General features: G+C 45.9%; 1 protein-coding gene across 3 annotated transcripts in view; it reads left to right on the forward strand.

The window, feature by feature from the left end:
• The first annotated feature begins 11,325 nt into the window (after window positions 1-11,325).
• LOC133342709 (cilia- and flagella-associated protein 100-like) overlaps window positions 11,326-15,520 on the forward strand; it is a 44,288-nt gene continuing 40,093 nt past the window's right edge. For 2 of the 3 annotated variants that reach the window (XM_061552042.1, XM_061552041.1), the window contains exons 1-2: window positions 11,326-11,808; window positions 14,503-14,606. In XM_061552042.1, coding sequence (XP_061408026.1) covers window positions 11,742-11,808; window positions 14,503-14,606 — 171 coding nt within the window. In that variant the 5' untranslated portion in view covers window positions 11,326-11,741. The remainder of the gene's footprint in view (window positions 11,809-14,502; window positions 14,607-15,520) is intronic. The other variant, XM_061552043.1, reaches the window with a different exon arrangement.

Genomic DNA, 15,520 nt, shown 5'->3' on the forward strand with positions numbered 1-15,520 from the left:
GTGTCCCCTGACCCCGGGAGTTATTATTCTACTTTATGGCCTGTCGAAGCCCCACTCGCTGTTGCTGGGCTGGTGTTGTTCCCGGCTTTTTGCTTACGTTTGCAGTTCGCCGTGCTCTTAATTTCCTTCCCTCGTCAACTTTATATCGACTATTCGCTCCTATCTGGGTGCGATTCAATTTTGACTTAGGAAGGTTCTGATTGTCATATGCTTCGGGTCGAGTTGTATAGAAAGTATTGAAGTATGGAAATAACATTTCATATTGACTTAATAATGGTGATGGTTCAGTAGGCGTAACTTGTGGCCTGGTTTAATTGGAGTGGGTGTGAATATCAATAACTTTAGCCTACCCTGTTGTTAAATTCCGACTTTAACGTTACTTTAATAGCAATACAGAATAATTGAGCTTTTTGTCTTAACTAGGCGAATGCGAACTTCTGGTGACCCCCGCAGCCTTGTTACTCAGCTGGGTCTTGCCCGCCTTGAGAGATATACAACACTCTTTTAAATCACCTCTCCCCCTGTCCAACCTTCTGCCCTGGAAGTGTTATTCTTGATTCCAGGTCCAAGGCCCCCTCACATTCAGACGCGCAGGGTTGTTTACATCAGCTCCCCCCCCCCTGTGCACGTGTTCTAACTAGCTCGGAATCCCTGAACACACAATCAGTGATGATTCCTGGCTTTCTGTGGTTGTGATTTAGACAAAGGCGCCTCTGTTTTCTTTCATTGCCTTTGAGTCGACACTGCCCTATTATTTGCCCATGTGCTGAGGTCATAGAATTCGTTTTGACTTCAGTAATATTAACATTCAGTATTGGATTAGCAAATGGGCAATGGTTCATTTATGTAGCTCGCAGCCTGGTCTCCAATTTGAGCGAGCGCGAGGATCGATAATTTAGCCTACTCTGTTGTTGAATTTCGAATTTTGACGTTACTTTAAAACCATGCAGGATGGTTGGGCTTTTTGCCTTAACTATGTCTGGCTGACACTCCCACTGTCTCTGCCGCCTGCACGGGTGACATGTGCCCGTTCATCAGGCCTTATCTTTCCTTGAAGCAAGGTTGCAAATTCTGCCATCCTAGCCCTCCTCCAGTTCATTACTTAACAACACCTGGTGTTTTGCAGTTTGCTGCGCTTGGTGTGTTTCAATCATTAAAAAAACAAGTAAAAAGATAATATATAAAAATCATCAAATATTATTAATCTCAATTATGGAAGAAGGGTTAGGATACAACATACCGCCCTTTTAAAAATGACCAGTGGTCAAATGGCCACGGGTTATTTTTAAAAAAAATGTATACCCTTCTTCCATCATGAACCATCGATTGTCCTCAAGTTTTGCTGCTATTCCTTACAACGCGTGCGTACGTGTCACAACTTAACATGGTTATATTTGAATTGAGCAAAGAAAATTAAACAAGCGTTAAACATCGATATTGCGTTACATCGGTTCTGATACATCATGACTCCGACGAATATTCATTTTTGTTTTTGTTAAATCCTGGGAAACGCTAGGTAGCGGTTTCGAACGCATTTATGCGTTACCTTCCTCATGTTGCCTCGTTCACCACTTATCACTTCGATAATTCGATCACGGTTTTCGGGTTCGTTTTTGTAGTTTCCTCTCTGACTCTCTGTGTCGTGGGAGTGTGTGGTGAAAAATTGTGCTGCACATAACCAGAATTCGCGCACACGACCCACTTTGACACTTGGTTCGAGGCATTCGCTCTCTCTGCGATTACATGCACATTTGCCGAGTCAGTGTGTCGATTTAATTCTGTCCCTCGTAATGTTGCCCTCTTTGTTTTTACTAGTGTGTTGGATTTCAACACCATTCCCGGTACGTCATGGACATTCGTCTCCATTTTAGCACTCCGATCCACATAATTTTTGGTTTCCCTTGGATATTTTCCATTCAAAGGCTCATGCCTGCGCTCCTCAGGGCGTGTCCCTGCTGTCTGTTTTTGTACTGTCCGATCACGCTTCAATGCAACCCTGTCCTTGTATTCGATCCGCGCGTCATTTACGGGAGCACTGTCCACGTTTTTGCCCGCCCTGTCACTTGCAGCCTGCCTGTATTTCACATTGAGCGCCGGGTTTAACACCTCGGCGGGTGTGGCGCGTATGGGCTGCCCGCTCTCAATCACTGTGGATGGTTCATCACGTATTTGGACCGTATTCCGTGTTATTCCTCTATTCCCTCCTGGTATAGCCGGTGGAGGAATTGGTCGGAATTGGATCGATTGTTTTTGACCTCCCATCCTGCGATTCTCGTGAATGTTCGCATCCATACCTCCGCGGTATGTGTAACACCTTCCCGCTAGGTGGTTATCTTCCCATCTCTGTGCGTAATTTGAACCTTGCGTGTGTCGTGGGATGGGGTGTTGATATGGTTCTGCTCTGAACCTCTCCCTCCTACGATTCTCCTGCACCCTTGGCCCAGTGTTTTTCCCATTTGGGTGCCAAATTTTTCCTGGATTGTTACTTCGCCATCCCTGTGGGTAATCTTGACCTTGCGCATGTCGGGGCATGGGGTGTTGGTATGGTTCTATTCTGAACCTCCCCCTCCTGCGATTCTCCTGAATGTTCGGCTTTGTGCCGCTCTCATTCTCGTGCCAACCTCTCTCTGGGTTATTTTGCCATGTGTGCGTGCGTTTCTGCTGCTCTCTGCATGGTGGGACTGCTCGGTGATTTTTATTCCTCTCTGAGAGGCTGGGTTCCTCATCCCTCTCCCTGTGTTCTGGATCCGAATTATGATTCTTAGCTCTGTATAACCATGCCATGTACGCCTTGCTCTCTATGCGGCGTAAGGATGCGGTTTCTGGATTCAAAACCATTCTCACCCTTTCTGTAATCTCTGGGCTCAAGGATTCAAAAAACATAATTTTGAACATTTTATCCCCTTCGTGGTATTGATTCACATCGCCTGCGTAATACGCTCTTTTAAATTGGACGAGGTAGTCACGTGGATCTTGGTCCATGCCCTGGGTCATCGATTTTACAGCATAAAACCCCTCAGTGAGTGTCGAATATTCTCCAAACTTCCGAATCACTGCCAGGCTCAATTGTTTAAAATCATTTCTAACCTTGTGTGGTAGTGACTTTACCCATGGAATAGATTCTTTATGTAAGGTCCGTTTCAACAAACTCGCTTTTTCATCCCGTCTCCTCAGCCCTCTAATCATTGCCTCCTCTTCCACTGTCGCGATATGTGTGTGGATATCCATAGTCTTATTGTGGGGGTCAAAATCGGGAATTCTGACTAGAGCCTTGTCCATCAACTTAAGGGTTTTACTGGTGAACAGGTATTCCGAAAGTTGATTGCTGACAGCGTCATCATCAAACAAGTTATCATCAGGCAATCTGTCACTTTGGTCTGTGCTGTGTCTCTTGTGTTTAAGTGGTGTGCATTTTCTGTGTGCGCGCCCAGGGCCGTGTCGCTCGTGTTGCCATTTCCCTTCAGTTTTTGCCTCTGCCCTTAGTGTACCATGTCCTGGCGATTTTACTTTAACTTTTGTGCGATCAATCCCTGGACTGTCCACGTACCCAAGAGAGTGATTTGATGTTACTTCCATATTTATTCTGTGGCTCAACGTCTGTGAGTTTCGCTGGTGTCGCGAGCTTTGATTTCTCCTCCCTCTCGAGGGTGTGAGGACATTTCTCGTCGTTTATTAGAGACGATTTCTCTCCCGTTTCCTTTCCAAATTTTCCCTCATTCCACAATCCCTGTCTGTATGCCTGTGTGAGAAGGTATGAGTCCTGTCCTGCCTTCTCTGCAGTTTTTGCATCGTGTTTGCCTTCGTTACTTTTTATCCAGTCAATTAGTTTCCCCCGAGGTGTGTTCGTGTTATCGATACAGCTCCCTTCCCATATGTCTCTCTGACTGTACTGCTTTGTAACAGATTGGTCGGTACGTTTAAATACGAGCTCCCCGTATCCCGTAACCCATTCAAATATTATTCTTAATCCTAGCATCTTAAGTATGGCAAGAGTTACCTTAATATTTCTTTTCAGAGTGCATATAAACAATTGTATCACAGGATGCGTCAGTTCAACTCGAGCAAATAATCTCAGCCCAGCTGTCTTTGTTATACTCTGCTACTCTGGTATTTCCCTTCAGAGCGCGTTTTGTTTGTATACCCCCGTTTACAATCACAAGGCAACGTTAGTTCACAACACTTTGATTAACACATCAGTGATTCGTTCCTGAATTCATGCATAACTGTCTGCGAGAGATCCCGGAAGACGAGCCCCCATTATGTTGTATATGTTGGGTTAAGAAAATTTGTTATGTTGTATGCGTGCGTGGGTGAAATTATTATGTTGTACCTGTGTGTTATGAATATTCAGTGAAAATAATAATTATTAAATGAAATCTGGCCAAATGTGTAATTATCCGGAAATATGTTAATTTATGTAATTACGCACATTTTAATTATGCCAATTCGAGAGGTAATCGGATTAATTATGCGAGTGGGTGTAATTATGATAATACAAGTCGTTATGATAACCAGACCCCGCCTCGGTGACGAGGGTGGGTTATCGATCGGAAGAAGGCAATTAATCGTATGCAGTTATGCAGGTGTGGTGTAAGTATGCAAGATTAACTTAGATTAACTCGGCATCGTTGTCTAGGTTCGTCTCATTCTCGCTTTAACATTCCCAGAGTTTTATTCGTGGTTATATTTTAGGTCCCCGGTTCACCCCGTTATCGTTTTAACATTTACTGAGTATGTATTAGTGTGTTTATTAAGGTCACCAAGTTCACATCTCAACGCAGAAGCAGATCTTATGCATAGATTTCAGGAAAGAATCACACAACCACTTCTGTATTGATCAATTTATTACTAATTCAACCTTAACTATGATATAATATGCGAACTCTCAATCCCGGAACGTCAACACGGCATCAATACAGTATCATCAACGATTGTCTGATTTCACTTTGACAACTGCACATGGATCCCGCATAACGCGATGGTTGTTAGTGAGAGAGAGAGTCGTTAAAACACGCAAATACTATGCTAAGAAAACCTTAATGTTAATGAATGATTATACTCAATATTGTTCATAACGCGATGGTTGTTAGTGAGAGAGAGAGTCGTTGAAATATGCAAATACTATGCTAAGAAAACCTTAATGTTAATGAATGATTATACTCAATATTGTTCATAACGCGATGGTTGTTAGTGAGAGAGGGAGTCGTTGAAATATGCAAATACTATGCTAAGAAAACCTTAACGCTAATGAATGATTATACTCAATATTGTTCACGCAGTACCACACTCCTTATTGACCATACGCAACCCTTATCACGTTGTTAACACCTTGGGTCACGGGACAGTTGAATATTCTGTAGAGGATGCGAGTACGTGCGGCGATTATGACTGAAAGATACTTGAAAGATTATACGGCGATAAAAAAAAAATACAATCAAAAACAGTTATTATTCTTAAAGGCACCAATCTCAACAGATACATCGGCAGGTTATCTGACAACAGAACGGCTCGGAGTAAGGGCCTGCGACGGTGCTCCTTTTCCGAAGCTCGTTATCTTATACCAAGTTTACTAATTGGGGACCAGATCACCTGATAAGGGTCCGGTGGGCCACCACTCCCCACGTGAGCGTGGCTCGGCGGAAGGAGGTGCCAAGAATCAGTTCGTATTGATGGATCTGTTGGGAATTTATGCGATTAAGAGTACAGCCCACTAAATATTAAAGATAAAAATTAAGAATACTCTTATAAGAGACGGAGGGCCATCACTCGGTCTCGTTGCGATGCTTTCCAGCCACGGATGGCTTATGGGTTCGAGTGTTTTTGAGTGGTAAGAGTTGTCTTGAATAGTCAGTGTTCGGAGTCGATTCTTTAGGTCAAACAGACGCCTGGTGGTCGTGTGGTGAGGGGGCGGTGCGCGTCATACGTATCAGTCGATCCCCTGTCACCGTGGCGAACTGGTTCGGATGGCTGTTGATACGCTGTCGCAGTTCGGAACCCGGTCGGTAGGTGGCGCCCACAACTCGCTCGCAGCGTGCAGCTCTGGGTTGTCGCCGAAGCGCGATGCTCACCACTCCGGTGGCAGCAGAGACCCCCGATTCGGCAGAGGTTGACGAGCTGAAGATGAGTCGAGCCGACCCGCTGGTCGCAGCTCGCTCCTGAGTCGACCCTCCCGGTCGAGCTCGCTCCTGGGTCGACCCGCTGGTCGCCCTCGCTCCTGAGTCGACTCTCTGGTCGCACTCCTGAGTGGACCCGCTGGTCGCACTCCTGAGTGGACCCACTGGTCGCACTCCTCCTGAGCCGACTCTCCCGGTCGCGCTCCTGAGTGGACCCTCTCGTCGCACTCGTTCCTGAGTCGACCCTCCCGGTCGAGCTTCTGAGTGGACCCTCCCGTCGCACTGGTTTCCAATGCTCAGGATCCTTTACTTTATGCCGAAAAATCCCCCTGGATCCCGCCCACAAGGCGGGGCTTCTTCCGATTTTTGCTGTGTCAGGATCTGTCCGTAGGCAGGTGTGTCCATGTGTCTGTCCGTATGTCCGTGTGTCCTTGTGTGCATCACTGACGGTATATTCGTTGTCACACTCCCTCCATAAACCCACGAGCAAACAATCAGATGTTACAAATTGCCTCGAGGTCGTCTCTCTGTCTGGGTGCAATATTTATCTCTTGTCTGGCCTTCTTCATGAACCCAAAACACAGACGTTACAAATGTCTCATAGGCGTCTTTGTTCGTGTTGCACAACCTGGAGGGAGGGGCAACACTCTCTCCGACCCGGCGCACAAAGAAATGGTTAAAAGTTTTAAGTTAACATTTGTCCCTTACTATTTCACAGTTATGATTCTGTATGTAACCTAAGGTCTGTCGTTTCCCATCGTGGTGCTTGACTCAAGTGTAGGTGTTTCCCCGAGCGTATACACACTCCTATCCCGCGCTGCGGGGATACAAAGACGGCCGGGATCTCCCTTTCTCTCCGACCCTGGGTTTAACATCGTTTTTTTTTTATTATGTATTATATTCGACCTGGTTGTGATTCATCCCGTTATCCTGGCTTTTCCATAAGTTTTACTTTGTCTTTTCATGCATATACTTATTACTATTAATTTATTTCCGATATCTTAGGTTAAGGGGTAAGTTTCTTGATCCTAGGAATTCGTATTCCTTGGTGCCTGGATGGTTATATAAGCGGAATATAGTTTACGGTGAATAGCTTTAACATTGATGTTATGTGCGATATTATGTATTGTGATGTCTTTAACTTAACTTGTTTGTCAGGGCTTTACTGACACGAAGTTGCATTCCATAGCCCCGCAGTCTTTGCCCCACCCTATCTCTGCTCGCCGTTGTTGTTGCCGTCCAGCTGCCGTTAATTCAAGGCCTCATTAATTTCCGTCACTCCTGAGTAGGTGAGGGCGGTTGAACCTTGGAGTCAGTTCTGGTTTTTGTCTGCCTGCTTCTTCTTGTGTCCCCTGACCCCGGGAGTTATTATTCTACTTTATGGCCTGTCGAAGCCCCACTCGCTGTTGCTGGGCTGGTGTTGTTCCCGGCTTTTTGCTTACGTTTGCAGTTCGCCGTGCTCTTAATTTCCTTCCCTCGTCAACCTTATATCGACTATTCGCTCCTGTCTGGGTGCGATTCAATTTTGACTTAGGAAGGTTCTGATTGTCATATGCTTCGGGTCGAGTTGTATAGAAAGTATTGAAGTATGGAAATAACATTTCATATTGACTTAATAATGGTGATGGTTCAGTAGGCGTAACTTGTGGCCTGGTTTAATTGGAGTGGGTGTGAATATCAATAACTTTAGCCTACCCTGTTGTTAAATTCCGACTTTAACGTTACTTTAATAGCAATACAGAATAATTGAGCTTTTTGTCTTAACTAGGCGAATGCGAACTTCTGGTGACCCCCGCAGCCTTGTTACTCAGCTGGGTCTTGCCCGCCTTGAGAGATATACAACACTCTTTTAAATCACCTCTCCCCCTGTCCAACCTTCTGCTCTGGAAGTGTTATTCTTGATTCCAGGTCCAAGGCCCCCTCACATTCAGACGCGCAGGGTTGTTTACATCAGCTCCCCCCCCCTGTGCACGTGTTCTAACTAGCTCGGAATCCCTGAACACACAATCAGTGATGAGTCCTGGCTTTCTGTGGTTGTGATTTAGACAAAGGCGCCTCTGTTTTCTTTCATTGCCTTTGAGTCGACACTGCCCTATTATTTGCCCATGTGCTGAGGTCATAGAATTCGTTTTGACTTCAGTAATATTAACATTCAGTATTGGATTAGCAAATGGGCAATGGTTCATTTATGTAGCTCGCAGCCTGGTCTCCAATTTGAGCGAGCGCGAGGATCGATAATTTAGCCTACTCTGTTGTTGAATTTCGAATTTTGACGTTACTTTAAAACCATGCAGGATGGTTGGGCTTTTTGCCTTAACTATGTCTGGCTGACACTCCCACTGTCTCTGCCGCCTGCACGGGTGACATGTGCCCGTTCATCAGGCCTTATCTTTCCTTGAAGCAAGGTTGCAAATTCTGCCATCCTAGCCCTCCTCCAGTTCATTACTTAACAACACCTGGTGTTTTGCAGTTTGCTGCGCTTGGTGTGTTTCAATCATTAAAAAAACAAGTAAAAAGATAATATATAAAAATCATCAAATATTATTAATCTCAATTATGGAAGAAGGGTTAGGATACAACACCATGCATCGATTAGAGAATGGACCATGGAAGAGGATATCACAGAACTACCTCGAAGAGCCCTTCAAGTGTCCTCGAGTCCACACCAAACTAAACTATAAACTATTATTATTTTACCAGGTAAGGCCCATTGAGCTACATAGTTATTTTTCAGAAGCGACCTGGCCACAAATTGTAGCCCAATGAAGTGGCTGATCATGTAAAAATATATAGTAGCCAAATACTCTAAACACATGTTTCTAAATGTGGAGTGAAAAACCGGAGAACGCAAAGAAAAATCCACAAGACGGCTGGGAGAGAGAACATGCAAATTCCAAATGGACAATCGATTCCACGACCTGTATTCCAGGCGAGGGAGTTAACATCTTGCCACCGCGACCCGGAAAAAATTAACCCGTAAAAACTAAGTTTTTCACTATAAATCCTTTATATGCGTGGCGGCTAGAGTCCTCTCGTCCTCTGGCTTGAGATGCCTGCCACCATTAAGCAATTGGTAGTTAAATATAATTTATTTTTTCCTAAAAAGTGTTAAATTTTGGAAAAAAAATTTCACGAAAATAAATTGTCACGTGCAACGAGTCTGTGTGCAAAATGTCAGCTCGATTGGATCACGGGAAGTGGGTTAAAAAACGACCGAAAGATTTGCACGGTCGTAAGCGCGCAAGCAAGCAAGCAAGTGAACTTAATATAAAGGATTTAAAAATACTTCTGAAACCAGCACACCACATCTAGTATACATCTCGAAATGTTCGTAGCTGCTCGTCCCGTGCCAATAAATGGAATATTTCCATTGAAACCTGCAGCCATCCGAGATCAACATCACCGCTTCATCTCACAGCGCAGGGGCACAGCCACCCTGTGAAATTTTGCGTGCCATGAAGGGCCATTTCCCGAAACGTTGCCTACTGACGAATGTGTCGAGTGCTTTTGTAAGTTGGACTATATTCTACTTACAATTCCTGGCGGCTACTCCTTTTGATGACAGATGCAATATTACTAAAAACGTGCCCCGTGGGCAAGGTAAGCGCATTCAGCTTCACATTTAAATTAATGCACAACTTTTAATTTATGCAAAGCTATTACTTCTATGGATGTGTGTGTGTGGTGACTACTGCATGTGTGCTTTCTGAATATGTATATTGCGATTGCGTGTTTTTGCTGTGAATATATGCTTCCTGACTGAATTGTGCGTGTGTGCTAACTGTGATTGTGTGTGCTGTGTGTGTGTTAACTGTGATTGTGTGTGCTGTGTGTGTGTTAACTGTGATTGTGTGGTCTGTGTGTGTGCTAACTGTGATTGTGTGTGCTGTGTGTGTTAACTGTGATTGTGTGTGCTGTGTGTGTGCTAACTGTGATTGTGTGTGCTGTGTGTGTGCTAACTGTGATTGTGTGTGCTGTGTGTGTGTTAACTGTGATTGTGTGTGCTGTGTGTGTGTTAACTGTGATTGTGTGTGCTGTGTGTGTGCTAACTGTGATTGTGTGTGCTGTGTGTGTGCTAACTGTGATTGTGTGCTGTTTGTGTGTTAACTGTGATTGTGTGTGCTGTGTGTGCTGTGATTGTGTGTGCTGTGTGTGTGCTAACTGTGATTGTGTGTGCTGTGTGTGTGTTAACTGTGATTGTGTGTGCTGTGTGTGTGCTAACTGTGATTGTGTGTGCTGTGTGTGTGCTAACTGTGATTGTGTGTGCTGTGTGTGTGTTAACTGTGATTGTGTGTGCTGTGTGTGTGTTAACTGTGATTGTGTGTGCTGTGTGTGTGCTAACTGTGATTGTGTGTGCTGTGTGTGTGTTAACTGTGATTGTGTGTGCTGTGTGTGCTAACTGTGATTGTGTGTGCTGTGTGTGTGTTAACTGTGATTGTGTGTGCTGTGTGTGTGTTAACTGTGATTGTGTGTGCTGTGTGTGTGTTAACTGTGATTGTGTGTGCTGTGTGTGCTAACTGTGATTGTGTGTGCTGTGTGTGTGCTAACTGTGATTGTGTGTGCTGTGTGTGTGCTAACTGTGATTGTGTGTGTGCTAACTGTGATTGTGTGTGCTGTGTGTGTGTTAACTGTGATTGTGTGTGCTGTGTGTGTGCTAACTGTGATTATGTGTGTGCAGACCAGGTTGCTCGCTCACGGCACTGACCCAACAACCTGTGTATACTTTAGGGGGGATCTTTGTAATTTTTCTGGTGACCAGGGGCGCAAATGTTTTCTCATCCATTTGTAACCTGTTGGGGGAGGGGTATCTGGACAGCCACGACACCCACAGTACCTCGAGTTGAGGGTGGCCTAGCTCAAAATCGGAATAATAATTTATACTGGAGGAATCCGATTAGTTTTTACCTGTCGTATAATGTGCAACTCCTGTCGTGTTTGTTGTTGTACCGTTCTGACCCCGTGGCCCCCACTGGAACATGTGTGAACAAGAGCTTTACAGCTCATCGGGATTCCTCCTGCGGTATATTAAACCGATTCTGACAACACCGCCAAGTGGCTGAGCGCGATTTCAAAACGCGAAACACGTGGTGCGTGCCCCTGGTCGCTTGCCGTATTGTTTACGTGGCGACGCCGTCGCGACGCCCAATCAGTGTTCACTTTACTCCGCAAGGGGTTCACCTCAGCCAATCAGAGACCGCGTTATTAGTCGCGTTGCCTGGACAACCGCGTGTTGACGCCGCGTGACAGCGCTGCATCCATCATCATCACCAGCAGCTCCTCCATCACCTCGTCTCTCACCACAATCACCTCGTCTCTCACCACCTGCTCCATCATCATCATCACCACCTGCTCCATCACCTCGTCTCTCATCACATCAATCACCTCGTCTCTCACCACCACCATCACCTCTTCTCTCACCTCCATCACCTCGTCTCTCATCACATCAATCACCTCGTCTCTCACCACCACCATCATCTCGTCTCTCACCACCATCACCTCTTCTCTCACCACCATCACCTCGTCTCTTACCACCATCACCTCGTCTCTCACCACCATCATAACCTCGTTTTTCATCACATCCTCCATCACCTCGTCTCTTTTCATCACGGCCCGTGGCCTCGTCGCCTCATGTCTTCAGGCCGCCCCTCACGTCGCTCCGCTCCGGGTGAGAAGGAGGGAGCGGTGCGGGTGAAAGGTAATTGACGAATACCGAACATCGGCGGCCGCGCCGTGGCCATCAAGTGGTGGTACAGAAAATCATTAAAATAACTAACTCCTTTTGTGTTTAATTTTGTTGTCCTTCCCAGCACCACCGAGTAGCACGGTTGGCTACGTGCGGTGCGAAAGAAGTTTAAAGAATAAAATAAAAAAAACGGTTTATTATTTTATTATTTTATTTCTACGTGACTTTACCGAAAGAGCCAAGAATATGAATCTCTGCAGTCACAAAAGCTTTAAATCGAAATACATAGACTCACACAGAGAACCATAGACTCACACAGAGCACCATAGACTCACACAGAGCACCATAGACTCACACAGAGAACCATAAACTCACACAGAGACACATAGACTCACACAGAGACACGTAGACTCACACAGAGACCCAGACTCACATAGAGAAACATAGACTCGCACAGAGAACCATAAACTCACACAGAGACACATAGACTCACACAGAGACACGTAGACTCACACAGAGACCCAGACTCACACAGAGACACATAGACTCACACAGAGACACATAGACTGACACAGAGACCCATAGACTCGCACCGAGACCCATACACTCACACAGAGACACATAGACTGACACAGAGACCCATAGACTCGCACAGAGACCCATACACTCACACAGAGACACATAGACTCACACAGAGACACATAGACTCACACAGAGCACCATAGACTCACACAGAGACACATAGACTCACACAGAGACACGTAGACTCACACAGAGACCCAGACTCACATAGAGACACATAGACTCACACAGAGAACCATAAACTCACACAGAGACACATAGACTCACACAGAGACACGTAGACTCACACAGAGACCCAGACTCACACAGAGACACATAGACTCACACAGAGACACATAGACTCACACAGAGACCCATAGATTCACACAGAGGCACATAGACTCACACAGAGACCCATAGACTCGCACAGAGACCCATACACTCACACAGAGACACATAGACTCACACAGAGACACATAGACTCACACATAGACCCATAGATTCACACAGAGGCACATAGACTCACACAGAGACCCATAGACTCGCACAGAGACCCATACACTCATACAGAGACACATAGACTCACACAGAGACACATAGACTGACACAGAGACTCATAGACTCGCACAGAGACCCATACACTCACACAGAGACACATAGACTCACACAGACACATAGACTCACACAGAGACACATAGACTCACACAGAGACACATAGACTCACACAGAGACCATAGACTCACACAGAGACCCATAGACTCACACAGAAACCCATAGACTCATACAGAGACCCATGGACTCACACAGAGACCCATAGACTCGCACATTTTTTTTGTTCCTGAATACTATTTTCTAATTGTTTATGCCTCAAAAGTACAGAAAATGGCTATTATTCCCCATAAACTTTGCTTTTGTGACCAGGACAGTGATATTTAGAAATGTACCTATTTTCAAAGAGAAAACGTCTGCATTTGTGTCATTCCTTCACATAAAGTCGTGGTCACAAAAGCAAAGTTTGTGGGGATTAACAGCCATTTATTTTTTTATTTTTGAGGCATAAGCAATGAGAAAATAACACTTACTACCCAGGAACAAAAATCGTGTTACATAGTGTTATTGAATCCATCTGTACGTTGCACGGTGGGTGTTTATACAGCTTCTGCAGTCTCCTCCCACATTTAGCCACATTGGCAATGGCGCTTTCCTGGGCAAAGGGCATCACTAATTAGTAAAATGCATTATTTTTTCCGTACTTTTATGCAAACCCACGTCGATGATTCCCGCCTTCACCGACCCCCACCCACCAGCGTGGGGAAATAGTGTACGGTCAAATGGCCCCATACGACCCGTGAAACCACTGGACATCTGTGAAAATGAGCTTTATAGCTCTTCGGATTCCTCCTCCAGGATAAACAGGACCCTGCGGGGTGGGCGGGTAGGAACGAATAACCAAAGAATATAAACATAATGTATTATTACACTTGTTTAGCCAGGAAAGCCCCACTGAGTCTAAAGGTTTTTGTAGGGTCCTGCCAAGTGTTTGCAGTAGGGGGCGATGTTGCTACACGTAATCGGACATCGGACGTACGGACGGACGATATAATCTATTGTAGGCTGGTCCACTTCGTTCTTACCAGTAATAGATATTCTGATTGTAACCATGGCCCATGGTGATGTTTCATGGTCCCCCCGGACCACCCTCGCCCCTCTGATCCGCCACTCGTCAAAAGTTCATTAAGTTGCAGGTCAAGGGGTGGAAATATTTTCCGGAGGTCAGCCCCAGACAGCTCCGGCTGAAATGAAGCCCTGCTTGTATACGCGTGTGCCCGCGTGTGTGTGCATATTGTGGGGAGCGGTAGCGGTTAGCGCGCTGCGCTACAAACACGGCTACCACCAGTGACGATTATTTTAATCGGTCCTGTGCATCTCCTAGGTTGACTCAGCCTCAAATGAGTACCTGGTGCGGTGTGTAAAATCATTGCCTCTGGGACAACAGACAGGCGATTGGGTGAGGTGGTGCTGACCATGCATATCATACCCCCCTTCATAGCTGCTGCTCGCTGACAGCACTTGCCCGAGCAGTCTGTTACAGGCTCTACGGAGGGGGGGGGGGATCTTTGTCTCAGTGTGCGTTTGCCTACGCAGCGGGCGGCACAGGAGCGCCTCCTCCCCGAGGGAACCCGTTCCGAATCCCGGCAGACGTGGACGTCTTGCAGCTGCGGGCTCGCGAGAGGGAACGCGCGAACCAGGTGACGATGGCACCGCGTGTCTCACCCAACAGGATGGGATCGTAAATGACCTGCTCGCATTGGGATCGTAAATTGACCCCAACCGGTGGGGATCGTAATGGAGCCCCAACCAGATGGGATTGTAAATTGACCCCAACCGGATGTGATCATAAATTAATTCAACCAGGTGGTATCGTTAATTGACTCCAACCGGATTGGATCGTAAAATGGCTCCAACCGGGATTGATCGTAAATTGACTCTAACTGGATTGGATCGTGAATTGACTCCAACCGGATTGGATCGTAAGTTGACCCCAACTGGATGGAATCGTAAATTGACCCCAACCTGACCCCAACTGGAGGGGATCGTAAATTGAACCCAACCAAATGTAATTGTAAATTGACCCCAACCGGATGGGATTGTAAATTTTCCAATGGGGATGGGACCATAAATGGCCCGACCAGATGAGGTTGTAATTTACCCAACCAGATTGGATTATAAATTACCCAAACAGGTGAGGTTATCTGACCTGACCCATCCCGACCTGACTTGACTGAACCCAACCCGTGCCAATCAAGCAGCCGTAACCATGCAAAACTAAGTGAACATAATGGACTGTTTTTTCAACAACTCCACCTCTTTGCAGGTAATAACAGTGTGTTGACAATCTGTAGTGCATACAAGTGCACTGAACTGGTTTACATCAGCCCTTTTTTTCCAAGGGAGTGATTTTTGTTTCTGCGCGGGTAAAAAGGGCTGCTGTACACCAGTAGGGGGTACAGCTGGTGCATCTGCCAGTCATCTCAGTCAATCAACCCATGGCACCACCTTGGTCTGTCCCGTGACCTGTCAGCGAGCCTTCGATACTACATTTGGCCTCAAAGTGCACCTAGCTTGGCACAGGCGCCGTGGTGACGAATGGCAGGTATTGGTA

This window comes from Lethenteron reissneri, chromosome 15 (assembly GCF_015708825.2).
Source record: "Lethenteron reissneri isolate LAM-NWPU_2019-01 chromosome 15, ASM1570882v1, whole genome shotgun sequence".
Classification (NCBI taxonomy): Eukaryota; Metazoa; Chordata; class Hyperoartia; order Petromyzontiformes; family Petromyzontidae; genus Lethenteron; species Lethenteron reissneri.